At 40.0% G+C, this 24,129-nt stretch overlaps 1 protein-coding gene across 6 annotated transcripts in view; it reads left to right on the forward strand.

The window, feature by feature from the left end:
* Rbm33 (RNA binding motif protein 33) overlaps positions 1 to 24,129 on the forward strand; it is a 110,143-nt gene that overhangs the window by 17,257 nt on the left and 68,757 nt on the right. For 3 of the 6 annotated variants that reach the window (XM_076566710.1, XM_076566711.1, XM_076566714.1), the window contains exons 3-7: positions 871 to 919; positions 7,569 to 7,642; positions 9,858 to 10,170; positions 13,387 to 13,506; positions 20,900 to 21,071. In XM_076566710.1, coding sequence (XP_076422825.1) covers positions 871 to 919; positions 7,569 to 7,642; positions 9,858 to 10,170; positions 13,387 to 13,506; positions 20,900 to 21,071 — 728 coding nt within the window. The remainder of the gene's footprint in view (positions 1 to 870; positions 920 to 7,568; positions 7,643 to 9,857; positions 10,171 to 13,386; positions 13,507 to 20,899; positions 21,072 to 24,129) is intronic. The other 3 variants (XM_076566712.1, XM_076566713.1, XM_076566715.1) reach the window with 1 other exon arrangement.

The raw sequence follows: 24,129 nt of genomic DNA on the forward strand, positions 1-24,129 counted from the left end.
CCTAACCCTGAATAATAAAAACAGATTTTAAAAATGCAGTAGAAGGTATTTCAAGCTTCTTGATGTGTTAAAGATTCCCTCTGGAGCCTGGAGAAAATCTGCTCCTAGTCACCTCAGCACAAAAGCATGCTGGGAGACCTGGCAGGTGACCACTGTGATTTCCACACCACACTCCTTAGTTACTGCATATAGTTTTATAGCATAATTTTAAATTTCGTTCTGTAAAAGATTTTTTTAAAAATTTATGTGCTCGTGTGTGTGTGTGTGTGTGTGTACACACGCGCGCGGTGTGAGTGTAGTGCCCTTGGAGGCCAGAAGGGAGTGTTTGATCTCTTAGAGCTAGAATTGAAGGTGATTATGAGTTGCCTGACATGGGTGCAGGGAACTGAACTCTGCAAAAGCAGGAAGTGCTCTTAACTGCTGAGCTACTGCTTCACTCAATTATTTTAAATTCCTTTGGTTTCTGCTAGTTTAATAAGTATCAGATGATTTCTTATGGGTTTTTTCTTCTGATTAATGATATTGAGCAACTTTTCATTTACATCCTAAGTTTTTAAAGATAGGAGAAAGCTTAGGTTGTTCCTTTGTATATATTTGATATTTTGCTGATTTTTAATCAGGTGCAAAGGGATTAAAGTATTCTACTGTGTTGCTAAGCTTCAGCTTAAGTCTAATAAGCCACCTTCTGTATTGAGCCTGACCTTAGCTGACAAAGACTTGTCCCAAATATCTTTATTCTTCATGTAGAGGAAGGAAAATGTGGTATAGCTACCTGAAAGTTCCCACACCCTGGAACCCCCACTGGATTTCTGAGTGACTTCTCATTTTCTATTCTAATAGGAGTGACACTTTGCATTTCTCTTTCCCCAGTGAACTGGAAGATGACTTGCTTGGAGAAGATTTACTGTCTGGCAAAAAGGTAAGAAGTAGGGTCACTTAGAAGAATTATTTAATTGTACCTAAAACACTTGCACATAGGATGAAATGATAGAAAGCTGAGCATAGACCAGAAGTTTGTAAATGGAGTGATTGTTAAGTTGCTCTAGCGCCTCCCAGATGCTCAGCATGTGTTTGGTCCTGTAGTTACTCCTCCAGCTCAGTAGAATGGCTCCTCACTAGTAGATGCTGTCGAAATTATTGTGGCGAGCAAGCATTTTAGTTCCTACTGTGTCCAGTGCACCCTAGCAGGTATCAGAATTGGCATAACAGTCACATAAAACATGTGCTTAAAGGAATGTAACATTTAGAGTTTTAATACTTTACATTGTAATTCTAGAATGCACTTCCCGGGAATATTCACTGATAACTTTAACGTAAATTTGCCAATTTATACTATATATTATATAATAGATCTGCATATAAATACGGCTAGACATTCTCATAGAAACTTTTCTGGACCTTTTTGGTTAAATACTTTGAAGCATTATCTTTAATATGTGTGTGTCTGCCTAAAATACACATCTAATCTGTTTCATAAATCATGTGGAAAGTAGAAACGTGAAGCAAGAGATGAAAGTGAGAATTTTATTTTCCTTTTTTTGTGTGGGTGCTTGCATGTTTGGGTATGCTTGTATGTGCATGTCTGTGTGGAGATCAGAGGTTGACATTTTGCATCTCTCGCAGTCACTCTTCTCCTTAGTTATTGAAGCAAGGTCTCTTTCTGAACCTGAAGCTAGCTGATTCAGCTAGTCTAGCTAGTCAGCTTGCCCCATCTGCAAGCCCTTGGGTTACAGTTGGCCATTGTGCCCACCCAGTTTTTGCTTGTGTGCTGGGAATCTGAACTATAGCCCTTACACTTGATTGGCAAGTGCTTTATTCACCAAGGCACCTCCCCAGATCCTCTAAAGTGAATTAACATTGTTTGGTTCACTAAATAGTTTATTTTAAAATGGTATTTGTGAGTGTATACAAGTGTTTGTAAGAAAGATTATGCATATACATGTATGTACTTCTGTATGTTCATGTGTGCATGTGGAGGCCAAAGGTTGCTGCTATTTATCTTGTTCAATTGTTTGCCACCTTGTTTTTTGAGATAGGTTTCTTCACTGAACCTGGAGCTTACTATTTTGACTAGACTGGCTGGCTAGTTAGGGAGCCCAGGGGATCTTCTGTCTTAACCTCTCTAGTGGTAGAATTCTAGGTTCATGCTGCTGCTACTACACTACACCCAACCTTCACATGGTGCTGGGAATTAAACTCAGGTCTTTATGCCTGTGTGGAAAGCACTTTATTAAGTTTTCTCCCGAGGGCACCCAGGCAGGAGGATCAGGATCTGTCCCTGGTCTATGGATAGGCTTCTGGAATCCGGTGCCTGTGGTGTGACACCTTGCACAGCCTTGGTGCAGTGGGAAGGGGCTTGGACCTGCCTAGGCTCAGTGTGCTGAGCTTTGCTGACTCCCCATGGGAGACTTTCGATTTGGGGGATGTGGGGATGTGGGGTGGCTTGGGAAAGAGGGCTGGGAGGAGGGGGGGTTAGGGGGGTGTCTGTGGATAGTATGTGGAGTGAGTAGAAAATTTCTTAATAAAGAAAAAAAAAGCTTTCTCCCGAGGTCCTCAACATAATTCTTTATACTTCATTTTCAAATCTTAAAATTATTAGGGCACGTATTGTCAAGAACTATACTAGAGCTCATTACTCTTGGAGTTAAGACTATTTCAGAAAGTATAGTAGACTTGGACTGTGGGTCTATCCCCATCCTGCTCTCTGGCTATCTGTTAACTCTTAGACCTCATCAACATTTCCTCTAGTAATTGAATGTGATTTAAGGTTCTTCCTGCTTCTATTGATCATTAGCCTGTGTCCCCCCTGGTTTTGGGCTGACACAGTCTTCTCCATTTTAACACATGAATCCTGGGGAATAGTTAAGCAGTGTCTAAATCATAGCAACTTTAAAAACATCAACAAATGTTCTTTTAAATTTTTTTGAGATTTTTATAGATGAGTACTATATATACAGTATTTCCACTCCACCCTTTCCCCCTTCCAGCTTCTCTGGTATCTCCCTCACTGAGATCCTTTCTTTATTATTGATAAATACAAACACACATATGTGCGATCTGCTGAGTCCATATAGCTTATATGTATATGTGTTTAAAGCTGACCACTTGGGGTTAGATAACCTGTCAGGAGAGCTTGTCCTGTGATTCTTTCTCTAGCAGCCATTGCCCTTCTTTGTTTTTCTAGGATGGGGCCTTGTGAGAGTTCCCTCATCCACGTTGGAATGTCAGCTGGTTATCATTGTGCGGGTCTTATTTAGATGACCATATTGTTCATGGGTGCATCTCCCTGACATATATAGAAGACACTGTCTGATTGGTAATGTCCTGGTCCTCTGGCTCTTACAGTCTTTTTACTTTTTCTTCCCAGATGTTCCCTGAGCCTTCAGTCTAGGGGGATCAGTTGGGGATGGGTAATCCACCGTCAGTTGTTTTCTGAATTTTGACCAGTTGTAGGTTTTTGTATTGGTCTTTGTCAGCTGCTAAAAGAATCATTCTTAATGAGGAGTCAGAGCTACATTTACTTGTGAATATCAGGATAGGTTTTTAGAATGAAGTTGGGGATTCCACTGTGTGCTGGCTGGTCTTGTGTCAAGTTGACACAAGCTAGTTATCTGGAAGGAGGGAAACCCAGTTGAGACTATGCCTCCATAAGATCCAGTTGTAAGACATTTTCTTAATTAGTGATTGATGGGGGAGGGCCCAGCTCATTGTGGGTGTATCCCTGGGCTGGTGGTCCTGGGTTCTATAAGAAAGCAGACTAGCAAGCCATGGAGAGCAAACCAGTAAGCAGCTCGCCTCCATGGCCTCTGCATCTGGTTACTGCCTCCAGGTTCCTGCCCTGTGTGAGTTCCTGTGATTCCCTTTGATGATGGACTATGATGTGAAAATGTAAACCAAATTAAATCCTTTCCTCTCCAACTTGCTTTTTGGTCATGGTGTTTTCATTACATCAATAGAAGCCCTAACTAAGACACACTGGTTTGGGAAAGTGGAAGTAGTAGGTCCTCCTCTAGGGCCCATGACCTCACCAGGTACAGAGTAGTTGTCTAGTTGCACAGTTTTTATGCTTGAGTTTCCTCCTATTGAGTAGGCCTTAAGTCTAATTAGGTAGTTGTTGGTTACCCTGGAGGTATAAGTGCCACTATTGTACCCTTGGTATATTTTGCCATGCTGGTCATTGTTGTAATTTGTAGGTTTTATAGCTGGGTAGAATTTTTAACTACTTTTCTCCATTGACAGTTTATATGACACTTATAGATACTGGGAGAGCTATTCCTCAGGGAGGGGGCTTCCTGGTCAGTCCTAACTTGATTCTTTCAAGTTTTCTCTTGGAAGTATGTGATGTTTTCAGCAATAGGGTCTTACCTTTAAGTCTCTTTGGATTCCACTGCCCAACAGATTGAAGGGAGGTTTCCCATGACTGACACACTGTTAGATAGTGTGTTTTTAGGTAAGCATAAAGTAATGTTTCTCTTTGGCTTTTTCAGTCATCGCTCTCTTTCCTTCCTCTTTAGTATCGTCCTCTTTTCCCCCTTCCTCGATAAAGTTGTCTCCCCATTCATAGCACCTGTGCTGCACTATCCCTCTCTCTAGCACTCTCGCCTCACCTGACCCTGTTACTTTGCTGGTTTCTGTGATTACTCCAGGTTGTCTGCTCGTGTTAAACTCTTCAGTGGAAACTCGAGTGTATAAGGAAGAAGAGAGAATGGTATATCATTCTGATGGGGCTTTTCCCAGTGTCATCAGTGTTTAGTTAGAGGTGCTCTTGCTTCAACATTACTCTCTCACTCCTTCCTGAGTTATTTTGAAGGGTACTTCAGATATGCTGTTTTAATGCATAAATCTTAATGTGCTTTAGGGATCTTCTTTGGAATTCAGTCAGGGGGTAGTACTGGTCTCAGGGTGTGGGCATTTGAAGATTTTTTTTTATATTGCCAAATTGCTGCCTAGAAATGTTTGATTTGCTTTTGTTCCTAATGACAGTATGTGGCTTGGCATGTCTCACCTTCCTTTCCCACAGGTCTGATGCTGCTTTTAAAAAAGAATCTTTGTCAGTGTGACTGATCTTAATGATTGCTGGTTGTTTAATTCATAATTATTTGATTTCTAGTAAGATTAGCAAGTTTATTGCTCTTGTCTGTGACTGCACTGGGTGCCAGCACTCTGCTTTCCACGGGAACAGGTGGAAAGAGGTATGTATGCTTTTGTAGTGGCATGTAGGCCCTCATGACAGTGCAGACCATCTAGGGCTATGTTTTAATTGTGTTGAAAAGGCAAGGCTGCAAACTGAGGAAGAGAATGGCTGAGGTGGAGCTAGGTCGCTGGTTTGTAAGTCCTTTCATTTGTTTTACTCTGGCATCACCTCATGTCTGGACAGATATTCTGATACACCAATGTCGGAAGAATGTTAGAGGACCTTTTTGTCTCCATCTTTAAACCCCTGGTACCCTGTGGAAAGTTCTCATTCTTAGGTGTTTTGGAGGGAACTTTTTTCTGTCTTGTTGGGAAGATGAGGCAAAGGATATCACAAGCACTCACTGTCACTCTGTATACCTTGCTTGGAACTGCAAGCTTTGTTTGAGTAGAGTTCTCCCAACCTTTCTGCTTGCCTGAAAAATAGTTCACTCCAGTTCAGTGGGATGTGCTGAAAACCATCTCTGGCTTCTCTGCTTTAGTCTAGTTTCCCTTTGGGGAGTAAAGTTTTTCCAGAGGAGTGGGTGTTGGTTCACTGCCTCCACTGCTTTTGTGTAGTAGGCTCACAATTGACAGAAAGAATCCTGAGAACTGAGATTTGACGAACACTGGGACCTACCCCAACATATATTTCATTTAATTTTTTTGTTGTTTGTTTGTTTGATAAATTACTACTGGGATGATTTCGGAACTGGTAGTTGGGAGTTTAAACACACAAGTGCATGCATACCCACAGAATCCCCTTGAAGTTTAAATACATGTGCTCCTTCATGCACGTGCACACATGCGTGTATAGAAGTTTAAACATACAGTTCACACAAGGCATGCACACACATGTTTCACACACGGTGAAGTAGCCCTCCTTGAAGTTCATTGAATTACCAGTTTTTAAGCATTTCCTGAGGTTTTATTTGCTGAATTGGAGAGTAAGCTTAGGCTTGTCCATAGCAGGCATGGCTACTGGGTAGTGTCTGCTTCACTCTCAGAACTGGCCCTTTTGGAGAGCTGGTTGTGTCACTAACAGCAAGTTTATTTGGGGTCTGTGAATTGCTGTGCTTTGTTCTCATACAGATCCATCCTGCTGTGTTGGATGCATGGCTTTAGGTAGCTTATTTGATTTCAGAGATAGATGAGGTCTCATGAGCAAATAAATTTTCCTAGAATTATTTTTTACTATCAGCAGTACTGTAATAAAAAATACACAGTGAAGTTTAAACTATTTTGCAAGCTGTAGATGTCAGACTGATTGTTCATTTAAGGAGTAGAAAATCAAGTCAGTTTTTCTTTCACACAGAGAGAGAGAGATTGAGAGATTGACTACCCTTTGGAAGGGTATGCCCCATTTAGACTTGGAATGCCTTTAGTAGAAGAGGAACACTGAACCACTCCTCAGTCTGTACTATTGAGACATGTTTAGCCAAACCTAGAATTTAGAACTCTAACAAATCACTCTGCTGCCTTTGTGTACTAATTAGGTGGTGACAACACTGACAGAGCTGAGCTGTTATTTGTATTTTCCTGTCATCTATATGGGGAAGCCAAAGGTATTTCCCTAATTGGTCTAATTTCCGATCCAGTGACCTTACAAACAGCTTGTACTGGATTTGTATCTCTTGCATTTTTTTTTTTTTTTTAAAAAACTTCAGGTTTTTGTTTCTGTCACTATTAGTCCTTTTTTTTTTTTTTTTTTCCATCACAGGCAATTTATTTTGTTCTATTCATTCACAGTTAATACAGAAAATACTTGGAAACATTTCCATATAATGTTTGACACAGAAATCATCAAATAGAAGTATACAATGTTGACAGGAGACAGTACATTTATAATTTATAACCCCAAATGTATTTATAAATTAGAAATGGAAAGATCTACAAATGAAATTATGAAGGTTCACCAAGGTCATTTAATCTGTCAGTTTCTCATTCATTTTTATGTCTTAATAATATTCTTTTGTATGAATAAGCCACATTTTATTTCTCTCCAGTATTTGATAGCCATTTGAGTTGTTTTAAACTATTAGTCCTTTTAAGGCCGTTCTTCTTTGAGTATTTCAGTGGAGAAATTGTTCAGCAGATTCCCTTCCAAGGATGTTTTACCTAATTCTTTTATCCTAGAATTAGAATAAATTTGACCATTGTACTTGTTGCTTGATACTTACTTGCCTGTGACATTTAAAAATTTCTCAGGGGTTAGCCAGTAGGCTGTCGATGGGCTCACTGGATTCTCTGTGGCAATGCCAGACTGAACAAACTTGAATGACAAGAGGTCAAGCAACAAGAGGGTTAGAAACAACCCTCTCAGGGTAACCTTGTGCTTGGAAACAAGTCTTTTTATGGGAGTGACATACATTAATTAGATTTCTTGTTTTAATTAGAATCAGTCGGATTTGTCAGATGAAGAACTGAATGATGATCTTCTACAGAGTGATAATGAAGATGAAAATTTCAGGTACTCAATATTAAATCATTAAAACTAGGCCATAGCCGGGCGGTGGTGGCTCACGCCTTTAATCCCAGCACCCGGGAGGCAGAGCCGGGGGGGATCTCTGTGAGTTCGAGGCCAGCCTGGTCTACAAAGCGAGTTCCAGGAAAGGCGAAGAGCTACACAGACAAACCCTGTCTCGAAAAACAATAACAAAAAAACTAGGCCATATTTAAATCAGTGGGAACTGTTTATATACTTTGTAATTATAATTAGTAATTGAATAATGTGGTATGGGATTTCTAACATACATTACATTCTGAGTGAGATATTGGTATATTCTGATATGGAAGCCATATAGAGTGTTCCTATAAATAGATCAGTGGCTTAAACTTAGGTTTATTCAGAGCAGTTTGTGAAGGCTTAGTGTTTTGTCTGTTTGGAGTTAGTGGTCTCTGACATGATGCAGGTGACTGCAGTTTGATGTTGCTCTCCTTGTTTTCCTTTCAGACAGTTTTTATTGATGCCACTCTGGAGAGGTACTTTGGAGATACTCAGAAAAATTTCCAGATTTAGGAAGAACCATGGGGAAAATACCCACATATCTCTGGGTTATAAATACGATTGCAAATACATCATATAAAGGCCATAGATTTGAAACTTGTTTTCCCACATAGTTTGTGGCTAAAAGTATAGTTTTAAATTATTTTACCAGTGAGATTCTCTTGTTTGATATAATGAATTATATTTTGATCTTGAATGAAGTTGGCTTTGAAATACATCTTTGGAGTTTGGCCAGATGCTTGAAGTCTATGGTGTGCTCAGTTTTGCTGTGAGCACAGATTTACTCTGTGGTCTTTGATTTAAACTTTTTTTTTTAATTAAAAAAATTTATATATATTTTGCCTGAATGCATGTCTGTGTGCCACTTGTGTGTCCTCTGAAGTCAGAAGAGGTCATCAGATCCTCTGAAACTGGAGGTACAGATGGTTGTGAGAGACATGTGGGTGCTGGGAATAGAACCTGGATCCTCTGGAAGAACAAGCCAGTATTCTTAACAGCTGAGCCATTTCTCCAGCCCCTGTAGTTGAAATGTTTGCCCTTTAGGACTTAGTGATATAATAGGTATAGTAGGGGTTTTGTGACGTTAAGGCCTTTTGCTGTCTAATGAAATTGCCAGTTTATTTGGTTTAGTTTTTGAGACAGATTGTATTGTAGTGTAGACTGTTCTGTAACTCATGCCAATACTCTTTCCTCTGAGTGCTGGGATTATGGACATGAGCCACCACAGCTGGTGGTGTATCAATTATTTTTTGTTAATTTATTTGTGATTAGCATACATTTATTTGAACATTGAGATGTACTTTGACACAGATTTTTGTTTTGATTTTCTTAGAGAAGAGCTTACAATTTGCATCATACATTTTATAAAAGAAACCAAATTGTTCTCAACATTCTAATTGTGGGGGCTAGAGAAATGGCTCCGCAGTTAAGAGCACTCACTGATCCCGCAGAGGACTCTTGATTTATTTATTTTCCATCACCTATATCAGGCTACTCACAATCATCTGTAATTCCAGTTCCAGGGCATCCTATGTTCTCTTCTGGCCTGTGGGCACCAGGCTACATGTAATGCACATACTACATGCAGGCAATTAAAATTTAAATAAGTCTTAAAAAACAATCCTAACTATAATTTTCTGATTGAGTAGTACTCTTGCTTTCTGTAAACAGTCATACTATACAGGTTCCATCTGTTTCATTGTATAAAAGTAGGTGCTGGACATGGTGGCACACGCCTTTAATACCAGCACTCGAATGGCAGAGGCAGGCAGATCTCTGAGTTTGAGGCCAACTTGATCTACAGAGTGAGTTCCTGGATAGCCAGGGCTACACAAGGAAACCCTTTCTCAAAAAATAGAAAACTAAACAAACAAAATAGTAGATGAAGATTCAAAGTGTTTAGGTTCAAGTCTTGGATGTTTGACAGCTAGACCAGCTACTTCATTGGGCTGACTTCATTCTTTTGGTCAGATAACAGAGCTGACAAGTGGAGATACTGTCTGCATTGTGGGTCAGTGGCCTTGGGCCATTTGGAATCTATTGCAGCTATATTTTCATGGATTGTTAAGAGTGTACTTGCCCATTGGGATGGCTTGTAACCAGTGGTTACAACTCAATTATGTAATGATGCAGCTTTGTGCTTCCTCTCAGTATATCTTTTATTTGTTTTTTCATCTAGTTCTCAGGGTGTCACCATCAGTCTGAATACCACTTCTGGCATAGTTACATCATTTGAGCTGTCTGACAATACCAACGACCAATCTGGGGAACAAGAATCTGAGTATGAACAAGGAGAAGATGAGCTAGCCTACCACAAACCCGAGGAACAAGAACTGTATACTCAAGAGTACCCAGAGGAAGGACAGTATGAAGGCCATGATGCAGAGTTGACAGAAGACCAAATAGAATATGGGGATGAGCCAGAGGAGGAGCAGCTGTACAATGATGAAGTGCTAGACATCGAAATCAATGAACCTTTAGATGAATTTACAGTGAGTCTTTTCTCTTTTGAATGGCCAAAGATAACATGGCTTCCTGTGCATAGGTTTCTAGACTGATTTGAAGTCTGTTTACCTCCCATGGGAAGGAGAGAAATTAGACCTTATTATCACTGTCTGCCAGTTTCTTTATCAGAGCTATGACAAAGTTTGTGTTGACAGCTTGTTTGGCCAGAGTTAATGCTCCTTTGTCATTCTGGAAGGCTGCAAAGAATCGTGACCTTGAGGATTGCACCCTAAGGAAGAAAACAGCTTTGTGTGGTGGAGGCATACTGTCAATGTTAGCAGTACTTAATGCAGAGCTTTTATCCAGGCTTTAGACAAGATCTGATAAAGTCCTTCTAAGGTGAAAAGATTATTGACCTGCTAAAGACATCTTTAAGGTGCTAATATTCCACAGTGATTGATGTCCTGTTTTCATTCATCCCTTTCTTCCTGAGAACTGTCTAAACCTGAATAAAGAGGTTGAGGTTAGTTTAGAAAATGTCACACATAATTTGTTATCTATAATCAGCAAGCTAAGATGGTGGTGGTCTTTATTTCAGAAAGATGGCTTTGGTAGGTAGTGTTTATTTTTATTAAACACCAGGAAAGAAAGAGGTATTGGTGTAAGATTGGTTATCTATCATAATGGTAGATTATCAGAAGAGGTTTGTGTTTTATAAAAAGCACCCAATGACATTTATGCTGGAAAGACGTTGTTGCTGCATTGTATAATGCCTAAGGGTTTCATTTCATTGGGGTCCCATGAAAGCAAAGTGGAGGTGGGGCTGCTGAGATGGGCTGGAGGTATGTAGTAGCATCAGGACTTGTAGAACCTTGTTGGTAGGAGTAGCAGTCTCACTTGTGGTGTCATCGTTAGTGTGTGCCTGCATTTGAGGGCAGCAGCCAACAGTTGATAAATCTTGGTCACTTATGTGTGAAGCAGCCTGCTTCACAAGGGGTTGTTGATAAAGAGCCTGAAAATATGTAGTTCAGTCATGACTGTGCTTTGATGTCTCAGGAGGTAGAGGCTTATTCTTCAGAAAGTATGTGTAGTTTGTGGTCAGTAGAGTCATGAAGCAGCATTATGGAGCCTGCTATCTGTGGTCCTATAATGATGTATTTTAGTAATCAGCCCTTCAGTAGATGGGCAGTGTCTTCTGATCAGGGTGTGCTTGCTTATGTGAGACACTGTAATTTAAAAAGTTTGTTGATTTAACCCAAGGTCTTTTGAGAATGTGCCTGTTTTCTTGTAGTATTTGACTGTTAGTATTCATTTGTAACATTCGCTGTTTACTTCTTGGATCCTTTACTCTTTAAATAGTCAGCGCATCTTTACTAACGGATAGCCATATTAATATTGTTGAACCATAAAAAGCATGGAAAGTGTGTGCAGGGTGAGTTTCCTCAGCCACTTACTTAGTTCTTGTGGTCTTGTGAAGAGAGAACTTATAATCAGTGAGAAATTTTCCTCTTAAATATTTTGTTGTCCAACTTAGGGCCACATAAAGTCCCAGGAGTAATACAAAATCCATTTAAATAATTCATCATCCTGTAGTCCAAGATTAAGGTACTGAAAAGAATAAAATATTTCAATTGAAACATTTATAGAACTCCTTTACATTAAAATGAATTTTTTTTTCAGAATTTAAAAAAAACTCAAAAACTTTGAAATTTTATTTAGAAATTCTGAGTGTGCTAGTATTTCACAGCTGAATGTTCTGTGAACAGTGGCTGCCTACCTTACTATTTGGTGTTAGAGCCACAGCTATCATTTTCTTTCTTCATGGATACCACAGTGATAGTGTCTGAAGTGACTGCTCTGGGTGGGAAAAGATCAGAATTAAGCTGTGGAAAGCTTTGCTCTTGTCCAGCAGTCAGGCCTTGTCTCCGACTACTGTCCCTGATGTGCATATTGTCATTATACTAGTAAACATATGAATAGATGGTGTCCGTGTACCCTAGGGGTGTGTAGTTTATTGAGTGATTTAAACTGGTTCCTTCTCCTAGTCAGAATTTGTTAACCTGCTCTCTAAAGCCAGACTTAACTCTGAAAAGTGAACCCACAAGCATGGGCTTTCTTTTGAGAGCCCACCTATAAAAACATACATTTGGTGCATAGCTGGCCATAGAATCTTTAAGACCACAGAGTTTGTAACTAGAAGGGTTTTTGTTACCTGTGAAGAAGGGGAGATCCGAGGAAGTGTTGAGACACTGGTCAGCAGAGCTCTGGAGGTCTGTTCTATTGTGTTAAGTGAATTTTGCAAGCATCATTGTTGATGAGCATGATTTCATTTTATTTCGACTCTGGTAGCCCCAAGAACTGTATTGCTCAGTAGCCAACAGAAGAGTGTTTGTTGGTGACATTAGAATGTATTCACTGTGAAGTTAGCACCAAATGAGATTTTTTTTTTTGGTAAAGCATTGTTTTGTAAAATTGAGTTCAAATTTACCATTTGTGTAGAGAATAGCAGACTATTCCATTGTGTTGTTATTATTCCATTGCCTATGTTAATTAGCACTTCTACTTCTCTTGGATGGGATGCTAATGATTTTTGTGTAAAGTGGAATGCAGTGTTAGGATCATCTTGGGAAACAGGTGGGTCAGCTCTCCCTACCTCATTACTTGTTAGTAATGCCAGCAGCAGTCTGCTTTCTTTGCCAGTGTGGTGATCTCCAGTTGCCTTGCATGCTACCTTGTCTAAGACCAGAAGAGACAAGCTTGCCTACTGATAAGCCCTTTCCACTTACAAAAAACTGGGAATCATCCTTTACCCAAGAGAAAGAAAGGACTGATGAAGAATCCACTGTAGTGTAGTATCTGAAAAGCACTTTCTTGTGTTAAATTGTCCCACTCCTAGTGTCTCTGATGGCCTTAGGTTGTTGAGGGGCATGAACGTCCAGCTTCTGCTGCTTCCAAGCTCCTCAGTGAGGACACAAGCCTGGCTTTTGAAAGGCCTTTTTCCTTTGGGTGTGGATGTAAAGGCTGCTCACCAAGGGCTTGGTTCTGAAGCTGAGCCATTGTCACTGTCCTCATTTCTGGACCACCATGTACACTTGGTTTGTATGACCATGCAGAGGAAGCTCCTATGCTGTGTGCTCAGTCAGGGCATCACCACGGTAGAATGTATGTATTACAATAACTCCGCATGAATCGTACATGAAAAGTGGTTGAAAACACCCAAAAGCTTTGTGAGAAAAATGTTTCTTCTCTTTAACGGCTGTTAGGATGAAGAATACTTGCAGGCTTATGGTGGGCAACAAGGGCTGCAAGTGCGGGAAGACTGTGAGGCTGAAGATGACTTAGATGAGATTACTGAGTCCCAGGTTGCTTCTGAGACCCACGAGGTACTTGTTCAACTTCTACAGTTTCCTGAGTTTCTTTCCTTCCAGATTTAAAATGAGCACTTTTTTATTTTTTAAAGTATTAGTTAAAAGTTGATGAGTCTGTGAACTGCGCATTATGGTAGAAACCCAAGCCTGTGCCTAGAGAAGTGAGATGTGGTGCCTAGTGCCTGGTGCCTGTATGTGCCTTGGATCAGTAATGCTTGTTTTTTTTTTTTTTTTTTTTAAATGTTTCTTTTTATTATTGCATGTTTATGGTGTGTGTGTGTGTGTGTGTGTGTGTGTGTATATGTATGTGTATGTGTGTATGTGTGCGTGTATTTGTCTACGAGTGTCTCTGCATGCCACACTCATTGTCAGTCAGGGCAGCCTGTAGAGTCTCTTCTCTCCTTCTACCATTTTGTGGGTTCTGAATGGTCAAACTCAATTCACCAGGCTTGTATAAGTGCTTTGCCTGCTGAGTATAGCAGCTGGCCCCGAGTGGTAGTGTTGAAAGTGATTTTTAGAGCTGACTTTCAAAAAAGTGTGATTTCAGTGCCTTGAAATCAGTGCTGTAATTATCTTAATTAGTTAATATTAGCTAATTTGGACCATTATTCAAGAAACACTGCAAGGTTTTCTGTTTTAGGTTCTGTCTTAGGTGTTGGAGAAACAGTGATGACCTGGGTTTCGGCCCCCAAGGGACTTGCAGTCTAACATAGGAGGAAGTTGCTAAAAACTACCGTTACACACAGCAGAAAGTGACAGCTCCCATGTTGGGGAGGGTCCATGTCTAAGGCTATATGGAAGAAATGAACTAGGAATTCCTCTTGAAAGAACAGTGGGCCTCTGCTAATTCTCTCACTGAGAACTTGTAGGCACTGTGGCTAGGTCTATAATAGCAATAAAATCTTCTTAGCCCTGGGAACTTTCTTAAAACTTAACATTTTTTTCCTTCAATAGTTTCCTTAATGTTCTTTGCTGCATGCCAGAGAAGGGTTACACAAAAACCAGTATTTCCTGGCTTAAGCCATTTTATTACATTGGGTGTTAATATCAGGACTTTAGAACTAGACTACATTTTCTTTTCTCTGTGAGTAGTGGGTGTAAAACAGGAGCCTTTCCCTTAAGCTGAATTTGGACTTTTTCTTTTGTACTTTGTGTCTCACTTTCACTCTGAAAAATAAATGGAAACTTAGAGAAAAAAAAAATTAGTATAAGAGACTTATTCACCCTGATTGTGCAGTTGTAGAAGAAGGTGTCTAATCCGGGGATCATGGCAAAGTTGAAGGAGACCCAGGACAGGCAGCCTGGTTGCTCATAGCTTTCAGTATCATTCTGCCAAGGACACTGCTCACCCAACTTGCTTGAGCCTGCAAGGATGCTTGAGATAGAAATCAAGAAGACCTGAAAGTAGGGAGTAGAGCAGCTGGAAGGCTACCAAGGAAGTCTTTGGGTGTCAAAGATTGGAAAGGAAAAATTTGGTGCATATGTCACATGTCCTCATGGGATAAACAAATGAGCTATAAATAGCACATGAAAATATATTCAATAACGTAAAGATTAAACCTATTTTAATACTGGCAAAACCTGAGCTCATTGGAAGATGTAGTCTTACATTGTTGGGGAATATGTACTAGAAATGTTACAAAACCACTTCTGGGTTCTGCATATTTTGTGAGCACATAACTACTTGTTCTTTGTTGTAGAATTTCTGTCCAGGTGTGCTTGTGTACCCAGTAACCTTGTTGAAAGAAAGGGTCTGCTTCAGGGCAGGTCTGTTTAGATTAGAACAGAGGTCCCACAGGTAAGGATCCATCCTTAAGCACAGATCCCTCTGGACATGATCACGGCCTGGTTGAGTGGGGCCTCCGGGAAGTACTGCTGCTGGGGAGGTGACTCATGACTCAGCTCACTTCCACCAAGTCCTGGTCTTCTCATATCTTCCATGAGTCTGTGTCAGACCACTTTGCTAGCTTTCAACACCCTCATTGTCCTTTACAGGTTCAACAACCCTGAAGCACATTATTTTTTGATCCAATACTTCTACTTTAATGAGTTTATTTAAAGGGAAACTCTAAGATGGATTCAAAGCCCTAGTGCTTGTGTGTGTTGGCAGTGTAAACATTCCATTAAGTCGCCGTAGTGGCCCCATAGGAGAGGAACCCATGTCTTCCTTTTGCTGTCCAGCATGGGAAGTTATGTCTAATTAAGTGAAAAGTGCTAGGTGATATGTTTTGCTCTCAGCTCCTCTATGCTCTGTATCTAAATTGCTTGTAAATCTAAAAACAAACAATCAAAAGTCTAAAGTAGCCATAGTGATTGCTTTTAGACTGTGGGGTTGTTAGTCATGACTAGAGTTTTATGTTAATCCCAGTATTGGAGCGTTATAGACCAGTGGATCCTGGGAGTTCACCAGCCAGATAGTCTAGCAGAAATAGTGATTTTTGGATTTGGTGAAAGACCCTGTCTAAGCCTGCACACAGTGTAATAGTTTATATTCAGTGAATCAGTCATTTAGATATCAAATGATTAAATTTTTATTCATGCATAACTCAACGTACCATCTTGTCAGCAGCTGTGGGGTGCAAGCCAGAGACACAGCTATGCACAGCCACCTACAGCAGCCTGATTTCTTTTCAGAGACCTCCAGTCAGGTGAAGTTGGGATTCTTGACTTTACCACAAGAAAGAATTTCAGGATAAGCCAGTATGAAGCAGAGTTGGAGATCATTGAGAGACAAGATTGCACAGTTAAAAAAAGACTCCCAGGGAAAAGATTAAGAACCCCTCCCAGCATTAGTCACACTGTATTATATGTCTTTATAGGAGCCACATACCCTTACATTGGCGGGTTCTTCAGGGTTTCAAATGATGAAGTCATAGGAGTTGCTGATTGAGTTAGAATGTTTTCATTGTAAACTAAAATTAATTTTTTTTAATGAGATTCTCGTAAAATATCTGGGAAAGGAATAGGACAAACTCAGGGCCTTCAGAGTGATTTATGTTATTTTAACATTCCTTTTTGAAAATACCTCTATATAAAAGGAATATTGTGATTCTGTTGGCAGCCTTCACAGTAAATCTTGGTAATTATGCTAGAATCCTTGATTTGCCACTAGTGAGGTATTTCTCCCAAACTCCAGAATGGGGCTCCTTTCCTGTCTCAATGTTTCCATAATTTCCCCTGCCTTCTGTCCTACCTTTACTGTCGTTGATGAGCAACAATCCCATTACCCTCCAAAAAAGTCAAATTCAGCTTAAGGGAAAGTCTCTTGTTTGACATCCAGCACTCACAGAAAAAAGATTGGAGTAGTCTTTTAAAGCCCTGGTACTAACACCCAATTAGACACCTTCTTCTAAATTGCACCATTGAGAAGAGTCTCTTAACACTGACTTATTTTCCTCTAAGTTTTCATTTATTTCATAGAGTGAGAGTGAGACACAAAGGACAAAAAGTCACATTCAGCTTAGAGGAAAGGCTCCTGCTTTACACCCAGCACTCACAACGGTAAGATTGGAGTAGTCTTTTAAAGGCCTGATATTAGCACCCAATGCAGATAAATGGCTTAAGCAAGGAAAGACCGGCTTTTCCCTTAAAGTCCTGGCTTTACAGAGACTAACACAATTGTTTCTCCCACCCTACTTGATCAGACTATACTAGAAGTTCATCTTAGTGACCAGCTGCTCTCCCTTTGTTGTTTTTTGTGGTGTTGGAGATTGAAAGTAGAATCTCAAGCATGTTAAACAAGTTTGAGCTATTACACCCATAATCTTAGGTTCACCTGTTTTTGCTTAACATAATTTTGAATTAATTCAAGTACTTACATGTAACAATAGTTATTCTGTTTATTGATATACCTTATTGTTTTTTTCCCCTCTTGTTAAATATTGGGTTGTTTCTAGTGTTTTTTTTTGTTGCTGTTGTGTTATGGATGAATGTTCACCATTTTGTGGATTTACAGTTTTATTGTTAGACTTTGGTAGAATTACTGAACTAGAATAGCATGGTGCTGATTTATTCATTCATTCATTCGTTTATTTATTTTTTATTTTAAGATAGTTACCAAATGTTTTTCCAAAGGTGATTACCATTTTATACCCTTCATCTAGTTGAGAGTCCTCATTGTTCCCCCTTGTTTGGTATCAGTTTTTTTCTTCAGCCCTTCAATTGCTGTATCATTGTGGGTTTTGTTTGCATTTCTTTGATGAGTATGATACTGAGTACTGTTAATATATTCTTTTGGATTTTATATAGTCCATGGGTTTCATTTTAGCTGCCTTTTCTTTAAAGTGAGTTGTCTTGTTCATATAAGCTATAGAATGTATAAGGTCTTCATTGAGATTATTGTTTATACATTTGTACTCTACATAGTATAGTTGGTGTGTATGTTCTTAGTTTCTGCAATAGAGAGAGGTTGCTGGATAAGTGTTTATATAGTCTAGATATCAAGTCCATTGGTAGATACATGGTTTGTGAAAATTTTTTCTGAACCTCTGAATTATATCTTCATTTTCTTATATTTAAGTTTTTAAAATGAGATCAGGCATGTTCAGGGTGTAAACAAATTTAAATTTTTAATAATGTCTTTATTATATAGGAGTTTTGCCTACATACGTGTTGGTGTGCCATATGTGTACAGTGCCTTTGAAGGTCATAAGAGAGGGCATCAGACCTCCTGGGTCTTCGGTTGAGCCGTCTTCCCAGCTCCCAAATTTAATTTTTTTAAGTAGAACATAATTTGGATGAAGACCAAGTAGTTCTGTAACCTAAGAAAATTTTGACTACCCCATGATTATAAAATTAGCTCCCTCTTTTCTTGTGGAAGCTTTGTGTCGTATTAGCTCGTGTTAGTTTCGAGTTAGAGGCTGCTCTGTCTAACAGCATCTGAGATATGAGAGTAATCCATTGTTTTTAAATAAGAATGTTTTCCCAGCTGTTCCACTGGTTTGCTGTGAAGGCTTTCCTGCCCGTAAAATCAATGTAGTTCTTGTGTTGTCAGCTGACTTTTTCTTTTACCCTCAGGCTCTTCTCCATTAATTTGTTTTTATAAAGTCTGTATGTTAGCACTACAGCAGTTGGAATAATGGAACATGAAACCAGGTAGTGTAAACCCACCAAGTTTATTCTTTTCTATGATTCTATTGTGTGATGGATTTGCTGATATCTACTAGAAGTCTGGCTAGGGTTTTAATAGAGATGACCATGTATCTCTAGATCAAAGTGGACAAGTGTATTATTTTAAGTTTTAAAGGTTTTATTTTTATATTGCTTTACTTTGCGCACATGTGTGTGTTGTTATGTACACGAGTATGTGTTTAGTTATGTACATGAGAGTGAGTGTGTGTGTGTTTAGTTACGTACACGAGAGTGTGTGTGTTTAGTTATATACGGTGTGTGTGTGTGTGTGTGTGTGTGTGTGTGTGTGTGTGTGTGTGTGTGTGTGGTTATGTACAGGAGTGCGGGTGCCCATGCATACCTGAAGAGGTATATAATCTGCCAGAGCTGGAATTTCTGGTGGTTGTAAATCACCTGATTTGAGTGCTGAAAACTGTTTAGATCCTTTGATAGAACAGTCTGTACTTTTAACCACTGCGTCATTTCTCCAGCACCCAGGGTAACATTTTTAAAAATTATCTGTTAATGAAAGCATTTTCCTTCTTTCTCTGTAATCAGAATCCTTTTATTTCCATTGCCTTACTGACGTCCAGTGCAAGTGCTATGTACAGCAGAGGACTAGCTCCAGAGGAGACTTGCTTGCCTTACTTGTGCTAGGAGCAAGGCACTAAGTGCTAGCTAAAGTTTTGCTTTCAGATTGAAGATGTTCTTTTTGATTCTAGTTTGCTGGTGGTGATTTTCTAATGAATACCAAATTTTACTAACCCTTCTTTGTATCTGTTGTAGTTTTATGGTTGTTAGAACTGCTGCAATAAAGTTTTTGCTTTGATGGACATGATTGCTTCTCTGTGGCCATATTACTGAATGTGGTCTGTGGATCCAAGAGTTGGCTTCCCTGGGAGCTTGTGAGGAATGTGGACTCTCAGGTGCCACTCTAGACCTCCTGGGTCAGAATCTGCTTCTGAACAGGATTTCCAGTCACTGGTGTAGATGTTAACACAGAGCAGTCCTGCCTGCGCATGTAGAGATATAGTAGGGACATTGTGGCATTAGTACCTTGAGGACTCATCATAGATACCACTCACTCTGTTTTCAGGTTTGTATACAATGATACAGAAAAGGTAATGTTACACTAACAAGTAACAAGAATGAAATTCTAGGGCTGCAGAATTCTCGAGCATGCTGAACCTCACAGCACTGAAAAGCCATAGTCATTAGACTGAAAGTGAACTGTTAATCTCAGTTCAATGTTCAGCATTTGGATTCCTGGAGCTGTGCTCTGTTTGTACTACTTGTTATAGATTCTGACTTACAATTAGCTTTTCACATTGAAGATGTTTAGGAAGGAAATTCATAGTGATTGTCTGTGGGTTTAGCTTCTTGTGTATTTTCTAACAGCGTGTCTTTGTTCCTTTTAAGAATAAATAATCGTTCATGATAATGGAGAGGCAAGCTGCATTTTTTTTTTATTACACTGGTAAAAAGTGTTTAAATGAACCCTATACTCAGTGCATGCCAGTCTTCATCTGCCAGTGTGCTACTGAGACTGACCTAAGACGGCCATAGGAGCTCAAAAGGAAGAATTGTATGAAAAAACGTGCTTTAGTTTGGGTTGGCACTAGAGGGAATTTTGTAAGGGACTCTGCTAAAATAAAACTTGGTTTTATTTGGTATGAAGAAGTGGCAGAAGAAATGGTTTGTCTTTTACTGGTCTCAGCACTAAGTATGTGGTAAGTTATCAGTAGACAACAAAGAGTGAAGTAAATAGGAAGGGGAGGGATAGTGATGAAGAAGTGTTGTGAAGACTAGAACAGTAGCAAGCAGCCACAAATCTCAGAACTGACAGGGACAGCTGACAGAAGGTCAAAGGATGTGGTTAGGGACTGGGAACTCTTCAGCTTACATGGTTGAAGTAACCATCACAGCTTACCAGATGGATTCTGCACTGTTAACTCTAGTGTTACCTCAGTGGTGTGGATTTACAGATGTTAGCTTACATTGTAGTCATATACAAGTTAAGTTGTGTGGGAACTTTGTTGTTGTGTTCTGGATTAGATGTAAGGCAGCAGGGATGTTTAGCTGATGTCTGTGTTCTAGCAAGTGTGAGTACCAGCGGTGTGGAGATCCTCATATGTTAACTACAGGCAGGAATTTGAGGGTTTCTTGTTATTATTTGAAGTTTTCCTCCACTGGAGTTGGCTTCATATTTCCTATGGCCTTTTCTTAGGATCTAGACGTCTCCTCACATTTTAAGTGACTATAGACTGACCTCTCCCTGTTTGTCTCTGTCTGCTTGTAGGGAGGGATGGAAACCCTGGAACTCCAGAAAGACATGAAAGAAGAATCAGATGAAGAAGATGACGATGACGAAGAATCTGGAAGATTGCGTTTCAAAACTGAAAGGAAAGAAGGAACAATTATTAGGCTCTCAGATGTAACTAGAGAGAGAAGGAACATTCCAGAAACTTTGGGTAATTTTTGGTTTTGGCCTGTGGGTAATTTTTTTTTTTTTTGGGGCTTGTTTCCCCAGTCTTCATTTCGTCTTCAGATCTTTCCAGATCTTACTATGATTGACTGTTGGTGAGGGTGTGTGATATATGGGAGGCTGGTGCTTAGCTGTGCTGTGCTCATCATTCTGCCAGACAGCCACTTCTGGGTTACAGGTGTTTGAGTGAAATATTTAAAAGTATTTTAGTTTTTTAGTAGTTTTCTTTGGGAGTATATGGCCTAAAGCTACTCTCCTTGATACCCTATGTTCCTGACTATACTGAGGTGGTGGCATGGGGATGCTTGGCAAGGATACTGGCTCTTCTACTAGACTGCACCTCAGGAAGCCAGTATTAAATCTGGGCCAAACTGGTTTTATTTTACACTTGTAACATCTTTGTAGTCATCCTTTTGGGTTCTCTGTTCCTAAGTGTTCAGTGACTAGCTTATAGAGATCATTAACTGGATGTCAAGAGTCTACTGTTGAAGACCTTCCTCAGACTGTTGCTGGGTGACAGCAGTGACCCTACCCCTGTCTACAGTTTATGTCCCTTTCCACTGATTATTGGGTTTAATTGGAATGTCACAATCATCCCAGGGGCTGGGAGTATTGCTTAATGGCAGAGGCATTTGTCTAGAACAACCCTGGAGCTTTTGAAAATAATGTTGGGGCCACTCCTAGACATTCTGAGTTATTAGACCTAGGCAGCACCCAGAAAGATTATATTTTCAGTGTGCTACTTGGACTTTAGAAGAACAGGACCACAGGGTATGGCTTTCTAAGAAGGAAGGCAAAGCTCACATGACATCAGGGTCTATCTGCCTTTCTATTTGGGTCAAGATAAAAATCAAGATCAAGGCCTCATCATTACCTTGGTGAGTGTGTGTGTGTGTGTGGGGGGGTACTCAAGTTGGCAGCCACATTCTTAGCCTCTTTATTTTTAAACACCATTATTTGTGGTTTGTATTATTTTCTATTGCTGTGGCACAATGCCATGGCCAAAACAACTTACAAAAAAGTGTTGTTGAGCTTTTAGTCTTAGAGGCTTTGAGTCCATGATGGTAAAACAAAGATATGGTGACAGGTATAGCTGAGAGCTCAAGTCTTGATCCACAGATAGGAGGCAGAGAGAGCAACATAGACACAGTGTGAGTCATCTGAAACCTCCAATCATGCCCCCAGTGCATACCTTTCCAACAAGGTCGTATCTCCTAATCCTTCCCAAACAGTTCCACTAACTTGGACCAAGCATTCAAATATATGATCCTATGTACCTTGTCATTCAAAGCTTGGGACCTGGAACCCTGGCTAGGAACAGTGAGGGAATGAAGAGAAGAGAGACATACATACAGTGGAGCTGGAATCAGGTGAGGTTCTCTAACCTTGAGCTACTTCCAGCTACTTGGAACCTCAGGTTTTTCATTATGTACAGCACAGGGGAAGGGGCTAGCTAATCATGGTAGGAAGTCTGTATAGGGAAGCGGTCTCAGGCTATAAACATCCGGGAGGAGGAAGCTGATAGTCTTTGCCCATGTAGATCAGTTGTTCATACTTGGACTCTGACTCCAAGGAAAGCTTTGCCATTCCTCTGGAGCCTAGCCCACATGGGTGTAATAATTTTTGCCCATTTCCCTTGGGTCAGTGAGTCCTCAGAATGGTTGTATACATCTCAAAATACATTTCTCTCAGGACTTCACTTACTTGGGGCTTCACCACCTCTCCTCTACCTACCGCCCCTGCTCCCTAATCTATAAGGGCCATTTTCATTCAAACTACAACATGGTTGTTTTTACTATTAAACAGGAGCAAGCAGCATGCAGCATGTATATTTCAGGGGCACATACAAATTCTCTGGGTGACACTAAGCTGCCCTTATCCACTAACTCCCAATTCAGCTCATTATCATTGTTGTTAATAATTATTTTATCTGCCTCCGAGGATGTGAGGATGGTTGTTTTTGAACGTTCCACTTGTCTGTATTCGTACTTTCATTTGGTACATCCCTTTTTCAGGATCTTTGCCTTCTTCCCTTCTTTTCTGAGTCATTTATACTTTCCTTTATCCCGAAAGCTGTCAAGTCTGCTTTCTTTTCAAGGTACCTGACAGCTGAAATCAGTGTCTCCAGAGACAAAAGGAGTGTTGTTTTGTTGTAGATGAGTTGCGTCCCTCCAACTGGAGAAGGGAGAGGGCTTGGAACCCTTAGAAACAGTACTACAAGGGTAAACAATTTGATTATTTACTGTTCTTCTAAAAAGGACTAAGAATGTTTTTGTAGAATATGGTAATTTGGCTAGGTAATTGGACAAAGGAAAATGTTAAAAGTTTTGTCTCCCTGAGCAGTGGTGGCTCACGCTTTTAATTCCAGCACTTCAGAGGCAGAGGCAGGTGGACCTCTGTGAGTTCGAGGCCAGCCTGGTCTACAGAGTGAGTTCCAGGACAGCCAGGGCTAACACAGTGCGACCCTGTCTCAAAAAAAAAAAACAAAACAATCCCCCCCCCCCCCCCCCCCCCCCCCCGGCCAAGTTCCTTTGTCTCTATTTCAAGTTCTAATTTAAGGAAGTTTAATGTTTGCAAAGTTTACCAGTAACTTCAAAGTTAGGGTCATTCTCAGTATGTAAAGGATGTCACCACCCATCAGAAGACTGATTTCCTGAGAGAAGGAGCTTCCTGCTAGGGCCATACCTTCCCAGACAGAGTGGGTGTGTAAAGGCTTGGTGAGGAAGAGGGGAGGGTGCCATAGCCTCTGAGAGCTGGAAATTTACATGAGTGTCACTATTAGCTTGTGTCCCCAGTCCCAAGATGGAATTTATTGGATTATAAAGCAGTTTGCATGCTTTTATACTGAGATAAAAGTGTTTCTACTAGAGTCCCTGTGGTTATTGGACAGTTTTTTTTGTTTTTTTTTTTGGTCATTTTGTTTACAAATAAAAACTTATAAAAATCAGATTTATTAATTTTATTTTGTGTGTTTTCAGTGTTTGCCTGAATGTGTGTATGTGTATCATGTGTATGTGTTGGTGCCTGTGGAGCTTAGAAAAGGG

Source organism: Peromyscus maniculatus, chromosome 3 (assembly GCF_049852395.1).
Source record: "Peromyscus maniculatus bairdii isolate BWxNUB_F1_BW_parent chromosome 3, HU_Pman_BW_mat_3.1, whole genome shotgun sequence".
NCBI classification, from domain to species: domain Eukaryota; kingdom Metazoa; phylum Chordata; class Mammalia; order Rodentia; family Cricetidae; genus Peromyscus; species Peromyscus maniculatus.